This window comes from Schistosoma mansoni, chromosome 5, assembly GCF_000237925.1.
Source record: "Schistosoma mansoni strain Puerto Rico chromosome 5, complete genome".
Taxonomy (NCBI): Eukaryota; Metazoa; Platyhelminthes; class Trematoda; order Strigeidida; family Schistosomatidae; genus Schistosoma; species Schistosoma mansoni.
The window spans coordinates 4373230-4384872 of NC_031499.1; the positions used below are offsets into that span (position 1 = coordinate 4373230).

The 11643-nt window shown below is 32.7% G+C and overlaps 1 protein-coding gene and 1 non-coding gene across 2 annotated transcripts in view; both read left to right on the forward strand.

The window, feature by feature from the left end:
* Smp_043570 (hypothetical protein) overlaps positions 1-7567 on the forward strand; it is a gene marked incomplete at both ends in the record, with an annotated part of 13492 nt that extends 5925 nt beyond the window's left edge. The window contains one exon of the mRNA XM_018797688.1: positions 7418-7567. Within this exon, the coding sequence (XP_018652705.1) occupies positions 7418-7567 (150 nt within the window). The remainder of the gene's footprint in view (positions 1-7417) is intronic.
* A 1905-nt stretch (positions 7568-9472) lies between these two features.
* Positions 9473-9539, forward strand: Smp_tRNA_00570_Gln_TTG.1.1. Its single transcript has one exon. It is a non-coding gene (tRNA).
* Positions 9540-11643: the final 2104 nt, after the last annotated feature.

Consider the following 11643-nt stretch of genomic DNA (forward strand, 5'->3'; position numbering starts at 1 on the left):
GTCGGTAGTCTATGTCCACAATGGGGGAAGTAAAACTTAACATGACCGTTCGCTAAGACCCCTGAAGTCGGAGGTTTTGATAAACGTACCTTGAACAAAAAATATGTGAAATGCAAATGAATATCAAGAAGCTAGCTTTAAGAAGTCAACTTTCTTGTACTAACAATTCACAATGATATTGAATGTTAATCAGGTAACTCTTACGATTAGTAAAACAAATCGAGTGTATATAATGTAACTCATTTGAACTTGTACTTATCCGTTGGTCATGGCTCCTAAACTGGGTTATTGGAAAATCAAAGGCGTGTTGTTTTCTTTTCAGCTACATACAAGTTAATATTGTTTGATCATTTCCAAATTATCAACTTCTATCGCATGACATAGAAGTTATTCATTATCATTTGAATTTAACATTATGTCGTTGATTAGAAATGAATAAACATATTAGCTTATATGTAGCTGAAAGGAAAATGTAATAAAATGAATTTATCATGTCTTACAAATGGTGTATTCCTATTTTTGTTTAGAATGGACTAAATGATTCGAGAAGGAATAAGGAATTCAAAAAAAGTATTCGATAATTTTAAAACTCCGGATCTAAGAAAAGACAAAGAATGAATGTGTCTGTGTTATCACCATTAATTCTGGGGTATATCATTTAATGTCTCCAAACATTGGTTAAGGAAATCACCCAAACCCTAACCAGGTAGTCTACAACCACCGATTCATTCCGGTTGAACAGTTAGTGATTTCATGAACTGATGTCATATTTCGGTATAACCGTCCCTAGTTTTCTTCTGTCTTACTTCTAAAGTAGCAAACACCCTCTTTCGAGATAGGCAGTGCTTAGGCATACGTAAAATGTATCCCGGATAAGAATTATCTTGCTAAATAGCACCATATAAATATCACTTAAACACGATTAAACAGTTAATCGAATTTCTCGTGATTAGTCAACGTGTTGCTGAAAGTAGTTTTTCATTACGAACCAATGTCGCGTTGGAAAATCATTACAAAAAGTGAAGTACTAGTCATCTATATGGTCCTTACTCTTGACTTCTTAACGTAAATGATCGTACAACTGTTAAAGGAATCGAACTTATCATCGTCAGATCACTCAATGTGATATAAACTACACAATTACTTAAGTCGGAATGTATTGGTTCATACTTACCAGTCAATCCACAAAATTGTTCGGTTTTTATCTAATCTCACTTATAAGTTACTGTCACGCTTCCGAATAGGTCGGCTTCAAAAGTCACAGATTTATTTTAGAACATTAAGGAATTCTAAAAAGAAGGGTAATTATCAGTAACCACATGAAATTAACTTAATTAGGTCGTTTATAGTGCTATCGGCTAACTCCATAATTTACGGGACTACGTAAGCTATTTTTATCATTATATGAAAGATCTATTTGTTGACAATCAAGAAAAAGAAACATATTTTTATTGCCTTTTTTTACTGTCAGACATTATTCATCCAATAATTTTTTTTATCTATGGCTTCACATCCATTTAAGTATACAAGGAACATTTATAATATTGGAATCAGTTTCTTGAATACATTTCATGCCCATTTTCTAACACAAAGCTGTAGTGTTTTGCTAATTTTTTTATAATCAAATGAATTATAGGCAAGTTTTGCACTACCATATACACTAGGGACTGATTTAGTGAACAAAGGTTTATAGAGTATTCATTGTTCATATACCAGAAAGAAACTAATTGGCTATCAAACTGTTTGTTAATCCATGTACTTACCTTTTTAACGTAATATCTAAGCTGGGAAAGTCATTCGTGCTTAGTGATTTGATAAGAAATGAAGCGAATTTTGTGGAAAAAGAAAGTTACATTGCCCTATTTAAATTGATTTTCATCGTTTCAGACACATGTCTTGTATATAAGTTGTTGATTATCGCTTGGTATTTCTGTCAGCAAACAGGAAACTAATAAAGTTATATCCTGAATAAAATAATTTCGATTTATGACAAAACTCAAGGAAAAAATGAGAGTTTTAAGATCAGTAGTTATTACTTTTGTAATCTTAATCAAGAACCAATCTTAACTAAATCATCACTGAAAATCAGAAAACACTGAAAATCTGTTAAGTGTTAGTATGGGGTTCCTCAGTAGTGCATATTCATGACCTCACAGATGATCACGCACAGAACCTTTTACCTAACATCAAACGATGTCAAATCTAATTTTAGTCAGTTCACAATATTCTGAGACGATTCTTTAGGTAATTTAAATAAACTATTTGGTTTGTGGAACTAGTTAAGTAGACACTCAATACAATCTTTTAAGGACAATATTCAAGAGAAATTGAACCAATTAGGGGATGAATGAAGCTAGGCAGGCGAATCGCTAGATACTGATGTAATGATCTAAATTTTAAGCATTCGGGCGCAATAATGGAGGTCCTGAGGTCGTGAACACGCACTCTTTCGAACCCTCATACTAGGATGAGACAGCTACTCAATGCTTCCTGGTTTTCAATGGTGGTCTGGCTAAAATCAGTTCGTAAAACAAGCTACGAAAATTCCACAATCTCCACAAACCCTCTAAATTATTATTGTTTTTAGTTTCACACAACTTATTACCATGACACTTATGAAAACTAACTGTATGTGATTTCTGTTTGTTGATAATGAGATTAAACTGTAAGTAATAGTACTTTAATGCATAAAAGACCTATTGTAGTTAGATAAAATTGTTTATTCTACATTATTTTTACTTTAGATTTTTGTGTAGTGAGTCAATCAAACATAAATATTGTCGGACCTGTCATAATAATCTGTATTTCAGTCAGAATTTTAGACTACTTTACATCGACATCTCATGAACAAAAGAAATTTTTTAAGATGAAAAGTAAATGAATGATAGTGATTATACTAGGCACTAGGTAAATAATTCATTAACTTTGTCTAATGAATAGTATAGCACCTTTGATTAATAAAATAATGTTATCTATTTAGATTCATTTTTTTCTAACCACTGATTGTTCTATTTTAAATGTGGCTGTCTAAATGTGACTTACTATTTAGTTGACATTTTTACATGGTTTGACATTTCATAAACTTCTCAAGTAATTAAAGTTCTCTTCCGTGTACAATATCTACATTTCATATTCCAAAAAATTAATCGTTGGTGACATGACCTAGAATCGGTGGTAATAGTTTAGGTACATCCAGTTTTTGTATTTTTTTTAGATCCTGAGTTTAGAAGTTATTCTATATATTTTTTATTCCATGAATATATTCCTTATTCTCAAATCATATACTGTATGCTTAATTTTTTCTTATTTTCACTGACATTGTTACTACTTCTAATAATCTGGTATTCGTTTATTTTGATAATTTCATCTCGCTATGCTGATGTGGTGGTGTGGCAACAGAACCGATGCACGTATATGTCAGTTTCTCGATTGTACATAACTAACTAACTGATGGTCGGTGTACTCGCCACTATCCATCAAAACTAATTAAACTCAACAATTTGTAACTTATCAGTATGTAGAGATTGTTAAGTTTTTGGTTGAGATCATGAATTGATTGATGTTGAACCACCACTGGAAACATGGAAGCACTGAACCGCCATTTCGTTCTAGTGTGAGCTCCACAGCAGTGCACATCCGCGATCCTGTACGTGAGATTCGAACCCAGGACCTTTGGTTTCGTGAGCAAACGCTTAACCTCTAGACAACTAGCCAGCATCCAGCGCTGTTAATGTCTAACTTCGACCGTTCTACGAAACTGCGCAACCACCTTCCATTAACTGAGGTAGATACTTGTCTCTACCTGACACGGATTAATTCCACTGGTCAATGATCATAGAAACAAAGATGAGACATTTTAAAGTTTCCAAAACTATAGAACCAATAAAGACAAAACATTAGACACGCATAGTCTTTGATGACGTCAAATAACAATAAAGTTATGTGACAAACTGATCAGATTTATGAATGCTTTACGAATGATTTTGAAAGTGGCAGTCAAATAACGACATGACTAATCTCAAGAGGTAACTCTTCAAGTTCTAATGAGAAACCATTATTAGGTGAATCATATAAGATGTGTGACATTATAGAAGATAGTTTCACAATACTGTTCATTGAGTGAAGTTAGACATATAAACCAATGGACAATGATCCATTAGTCAAAACTTTGAGTGCTTACTGCGTGACGTCAAAGTCTTGAGTTGGAAATCTAGTGAGGTCCTGGATATGAATTATTGAGTTGTCTGGTGCGTTCTGGTTTTAATTGGTCGCCAGTTTGTGAAGTAAGCCTGTTAGCAGAAATAAATAGAAAAAGTCCAAGTTACATAACTCAATGGAACATATTTATTAATGGCCCTAAACCAAGATCAAAAATAACTATTCAGTTCTTGTAAATTTTCGTAACAAGCGGTATTTCTACCTGTCAGTGGTACATCGAATACTGTAATATGCAACCTAGTCAACTTACTGGGTTGCAGTAGAAGATATTTTACTGTTCTCGTGCATCCAGAAGTTAAACGGTGTGCTGAGAGGAGAGGGGAAGGCAGCGTTTGTATTGAAATCAAGAAAAGAGAAGTATGGGAGAAGAAAATTGGGGCTACGACCTATTTAGCACATAGGATCCATTTACATTTAATAATGGAAGAAAGTGATAACAAGTAGTAATCGAAATTAGAATTTGATAGGAATATATTTCGCGTGCTACAATGTCATCAAAGTAATTTTTTGAATTATAAATACTGTTAATGTTTTTTTATAAACATAAACTCCAGAATACGGAATGTAAATGTTCAAGTTTTTCTTTGTTTTTTTGTTAGCAATTACTAAAGTCGTTTAGTTTTTGTATTGGCAGATCTACGTCGTGAATATATTTCAACGATAATGTCTTTTGATAACAAGATTTTATTGAAATTTACAGTTCAATTTCTTTAAATTATAATTGCCGAAAATTATTTTGAAATTGTTCATGTAAAAATAGACAATAGCTGTCAGTTAAGTCTAGGATGCACATCTCATCCTGTTTCAGACTCATCAGCTAAATGTGCATACATCTCATTGTTGATGTTGACTTAAAGTGCAGACTCCATTGCTAGTCACTATTCATCAGTACATAGATACTTAAGACTATATGCTACTTACTTACTTACGCCTGTTACTCCCAATGGAGCAAAGGCCATCAACCGGCATTCTCCAACCCACTCTGTCCTGGGCCTTCCTTTCTAGTTCTAACCAATTTTTGTTCATTCTTCTAATGTCTGTCTCCATTTCTCAGCGTAACGAGTTTTTTGATCTTCCTCTTCTCCTTTGACCTTCAGGATTCCATGTGAGGGTTTGCCTTTTGACTCAGTTGGCTGCTTTCCTCAATATGTGTCCTATCCACTTCCAGAGCTTCTTCCTGATTTCTTCCTCCACTGAAATCTGGTTTGTTCTCTCCTATAGTAGGTTGTTGATGACCAACGGATCCGAAGTATCTTGCGTAGACAACTATTAATAAACACTTGTATCTTATGGATGATGGCTTTCATAGTTCTCCACATCTTCGCCTCATACAGTAGAACTGTCTTGACATTTGTATTAAAAATTCTGATCTTGGTATTGGTTGACAATTGTTTTAAGTTCTAGATGTTCTTCAGTTGTAAATAAGACTATATCCTAATATTGAGTTAATTCTATGAAGATATACGTATACTAACAAGAACTGACTAAAATCCTTATTAGTATCAATAACGAATAGATTCAAACACTAACATATAAATAATATATATATATTGAAAGTACTACATTATAATACAAATAAAAGTCATCTAATCATTTCACTAATTTAGCTAAAGTTTACTATATAGAAATCAACTGTTACCTAATTTATTGATTAAATGTATATTTGATTGATAAAAGTGAAATATTTTATATAGTTGAGATCATGAGTCTCCATGATACCCCCCTTCTGATAAAAGTGAAATAATTCAATCATTAGATTATTATTATATTTTTCTACTGTCTTTTTCCTCTCTCTTTTTATTTTCTTTTTTCTAATATTAAAGAGTTTTTTTTTCATTTTTTTAGTGTAGGCTAATTTATTTATTACAAACTATTCCATTTTAATACTAAGCCATTATGTTCATTTTTCTTTGTTGTTGTGGTTGTTGTTGTTGTTGTGGCTGTTGTTGTTGTGGTGGTTGTTGTTGTGGCTGCTGTTGTTGTTGTTGATGTTGTTGTGGTGGTGGTTGTTGTTGCATAAACATACATACATATTAAAATAAAATTAAAAAATGATAAAAGTATTTATGAAGAAAATTAGTTCTGTTCAAGTTTATGTTTATCAAATTCTTGACTGGTAATATTTATCATTGAATGAAATAGAAAATCTTCATTATGTAAAAACTTGATAACACATTCATTTTTTCAATCGAATATATAATTATTAGACTATGGGGGGTATTCTTTTTGTAGAGATTGTAGTCATTTAATCATCGAATTTATGAGTCGATTAAAGTTAGACCATTATGGAAAACTTGGAAATACTATTGAAGTTTAGGGTAAATATCAGTAAGCTAGTATACATGTAGTTTAAAACGAAGTCAGGTGAATGCTTCATTATATATTTTTGGGTCATGATAATGATGTTTCCGTAGGTTCACCTATGGAAACCTTGTTATAACTTTTACTTCCTCTAAATAGTCAAATTAAGTCATCTTCTTAGCATCAGTCGAGCATCAAAGTCAATAAATCAACACCAATCCAAAGACTTTACTAAACCATTCAGTTGGTAGTAGCGACGGGAGGTATGTACTAAGGGTAGTTTTGTAACCAGCGCAAACTTATGACTTGCACTTATCAGGAATTCCTTGTTCACGGGGGATAATCGCAATCCCCGATTCTATTCACGACGGTGATGAAACAGATTGCCTAACACTCTTGGGTCAGGTTTCTAGATTCGCTGGCACCGTCATTGTAGCGTATGTGTGACCCTGAACATCTAAGGACATCACAGACCTGTTATTGCTCAATTTCATGCAACTTAAACGTGCCACTTGTCCCTTTAAGAATTCAAAACTGTCACCACACCTACAGGATCACGACCTTACTACTCCATGAAGAAGCAATAGAATCCACGCCCTAAACGAGCACAAAAGACCAGTCTACTATTTAGCAGGTAAAAGTCTCATTCGTTATCGGAATCAATCAGACAAATCGCTCCACCAACTAAGAATGGCCGTCCAGTGCTTTCAGGTTTTCCATGGTGGTCTAGCCTTAATCGACTCATGAATTCAACTACTGAATATGATTTGTTAACACATGATCGGTCTCCTTGAATGCTTAGCTAAATTTCATAGCTTCTTTTCGTGAGTAGTGAGTAGGTTATTTTGATTCATTCAAGCTTGTAGACGACTTCTGATTCTTTTATATATAAACCAAGGATAATGTTGATGTACTAGTGGCTACTTTTTATACGTTTTTGAATGCTTTTACAGAAATTTTGGCTAACTTCAATGATTTATATGAAAATCTTTCAAAATTTAAAAAATGTGACGAGAATTGGGGGCTCAGTATAAAAAAAAGACATTAGATGCATGCAATATATTTGAAACTACCTTAGTGATCGAGACTTTAACAACTAAGATGATTCACGTGGCGATAAGCGTTTGAGCTTCTTCAAGAAAATAATCAGAATCAAGATTATTTAAAATATGTCAAGTCTAAAAAGTCTATATCAAACTCTTGTCCAGTCATGCTCAAATGCTGATTCGAGATATGATGGGAATATCGGTTATTTGATGTGAAATATGTTCAAATGTGACATACGTATAAGTGTGTGTATTGCTATTAAAACATTTAGTGAATACGTCCATTGTTTTCTTCCGATTATCTTTCACGAATTTTCGTCTCAACACGGTGTATTCGATCTCCATCCACTTAGACTAATGATGATATTGAAACTTCATCGATGAAAAATCTATCAATACGAAAGGACTAGACAAACAGCGAATGGGTCACTAATCGTTGGTTAATTACTTATAAGTACCTCAATCCTGCAGAGGGTCACTTGCAACCCGGATTCATCAATGGTAACTCTTCATACGGTGAAATTATGCGACTCTGGTTGAGATTCCACGAGGACCATCAGTTTCCTCAAGGTTGTAAATATATGACGAGTGCTAACTAAAACGAAACCTAGATTCATCGTTCCATGCTGACTACTTATGAGCATCCTATCATAAATAAAACTTCTGTTTAAGGTTCATGAAATAAAAATGGTTTTGTTTGTTACAAAAATTAGGGTTCATTAGAGAAAACTAATTTTAAAAAATAGTTGCATGGTATGTTGTGAAATTATATTAAAAGTTATTGAAAATATATTTGAACAAGATAACTGACTAAATAATTAACATTCCTTGTTATTAGAGTCATATTATGCGCAGTATGGATTGGGATAAATGTTAATAACAATGTATTTGTTCATAAATCGATAGCTACCAAGATGTTACTAACCGTATTTCATCTCCTATATCCAAACTTTCTGATTTTCCCATACAACCAAAACATCAGCTGTTAATCTTTCTTTAAAAGCACTAAAACCTTTCTAAATCACTTTGGTTCCATCAAAATCAATCTTATTTTCTGTTACAAACCAGTCTAGTTTTACTGTTCATCAATTCTAAAGCTTCATGAAGTCTTTGAAGGATTTAGGAAAAAATTTCAAACATTATTTTTGCTCTTTCAACATCACCTTTAACTGTCTGAATGCTTTGCTGACAAAATTGTTAATACCTAGAAAATGTATTTCCTAAATGTTTTGTTAAGCGACTAACAATAATGAAATTATTCTTTATAAACTCTCATCATCATCAATCAATCTGTTTAGAAGTTTTATTATATTTATAGCAAACAGTAGAATCTAGAACATGTTACTTGGCCCATTTTTTTAACTCACCAACTAAAGATACCTATAACCTAAGATTCGGATTCAGTACTTAATACTTTAGACTTTAGAAAGTTCAGTAAAACATCAATCTGTCCAATAAAGAGAGATTTTCTTCTTAAAGATCTATATTATTGGTAATATTTAGAACTGAATATTGACAAGTCAAAAATTTTACTTACAAAATTCAGTCTCTATTTAATTTTTTTTTAATCTATTGTGATAATTTAACTAAGATTAAAACAGGTTCATCATGTTACATGATTAAATATTTCATCATCATTTTTTCACATCTGAATTATAACTTTCCTACTAACTGAAGAGGTAAATTACATAACCCATAAGATTATTGAATTCATTTAGTATTGTTTGTTTGAATCTTCCTATTGATGCTTAAGACTGCAACTGATCAGTCTCTAATTGGCATATGTGCATACTGTACGTATTGCCTCGATATTGCCTTAATTCACAAGCATTATAGGCAAAGATGGATAGTGGCTAGCAGTAAATTCAAACTTCACCCTATTGCACAAGCAAGTGGCTATCAGGACTCAGTAGCTGAGTGGATAACGCGATGGCGTTTGAAGCGAAAGGTACTGGGTTCGAGTCCCAGAGTGAACATCAACAAGTCTGAGATGCAGGTACATCCAGCTGACAAGTCCCAAATAGGACGAAACGCGCGTCAAACTGGATTTCCCTGATAGCCACTATCCACTTTTGCCCATAAGATTATCATTAGTATAAATAATCAGAAATCTATTAATGTAAAATAAGTTGACAAATCAATATATTATTTTTCTAAATAAATTTTGATTACTAAACACATACAGTAACATTTCACTAGCACATTGCATAAAGTTACATGTGATAGATTCATCTATTTCGTATCCTATATTTACATTAAAAGTAGTCATATTTCTAAAATTAGGGGAGTAGCGAAAATTATTAACAGCATAATATTAGTCTTCAACACTAAGTGGTACCAGCTAAGGACTGCTGGGAACTAGGAACTTCTAATCAATTATTCTGTCAAAGTATTGTTTTTAGCAACAACCAGCACAAACAATTCAGCCATAAATCAAAATCCGAACCGATCTCAAAAGGGATTTTCGAAGTTACAATATAAAGTCTAAACGGTAGGAGCTCGGTATTATCAAGTAAAAAACATATATCATCGATGGGATGGCAGATTGTCAAGTACCATATCTCACATGAACCAAATTTGTAAATGTAGATAGCAGATTTCCAACTTACTGTTTCCTTTAATTATTTTCGCCACGGGAGCTTCAAATTCTGAGTTTGACCACCGATAGAGTCTTCAATGTATACGTCTAAAATGTTTCATACTTAAATGAAATAAGTGTGTAATATTATCACCAGTTTCAATACTTCTTTCACTGAATTCAGACCCTAATTAAAACTAGATTAATAAAACGTTATTTGTAAACAATTTCTCAAAAGATTATCTTATTATGAAGGACACCAGATGATAAAGACCACATAAATACAGTGCTGTTAAACCATTCTGTTTATTGAACTTTTTTCTAGAATTATATTGATTAAGTAAACTGGTGCGTATAATATAATCTCTAAGATTTGACTATATTTCCGTCCATAACTAATGCAAGTGAATTACCAAAGTGTTTTCCAGTTTATTTCAGTCAATTATCGTTTATGTTAAATTCATTTGAGTTTTCATAGAAATTTTTTGAGTGGTTGATGTAAATAAAATCGCAAAACGTTGATCTCTAATAATTATGTAATCTGTAGAAAAACTTTTCAGTGGTTAGGGTAAACGTAGGCGCTCATCATGGATAACATGCGTTGTCAGTCATCTCAATGGTTAGGGTTTTGACTATGGGGTTGTTTTGATATGGATATAAATCCCTGAGGTAGAATTAGTTTCTTCAAAATTACATGTACTCCTTGATGACGAATACTAACTGTCAGGAAACCTAGGTCAAGCAGAGTTCCTATTGATTATTTCCAAACACTTAAGATAAAGAATGTTAATCTGAATCTTTTTGAACAACCAGTTTACTTTTCAACTTTGAACATCAAGTTTATATTACAGTAATCAAAACTTCCAAACTTGCTCAATCTTAAAGTTTTGCTAGTATGAGTAACTTCTAAAAAACTCAGATTACGTCGTAGAAATAAATAAACAACTATTTTGGATGGTAGATATAATCACATTTTCTTCCGGTTCACAATTCGCTAGTGATAAACTCCTAATGAAAAATCCCGAAACAGAATGAATTGAGCAGACTTATGTTTGAATTTGTCTAATTTCCAAAGATGATTTAAACGATAAATTTTTCCTTACCATCGAATATTTCTATTTAGTAGTACTAAGGTGCAACATTATTTTAGATAATACAATATCATGTTGAAGTATAGATTATTAATATCATGAACCAACTTAAATCAGACAACCCATAATATCATTCACACCAAATAGTATCCACGACCGGTCATGCCGAATTAAATATTTTGACACTATATTCGTGTTCGTATTAACACACACTCTTCTTTGAAATCATGAGCCGACCAAAGTGAGACAGTCATTGGAAACCTGGATGGCTTCGCATCTTATTATGGGCTTTCTCACCAGTGAGCGTCCTTGAGCCCGAATGGAGTCCTTGGTTTAATTCTCTGTTTTACAATCACAGAATCCGATACTAGGATGAAACTTCCATCCATTGTTTTCACGTTTTACATAA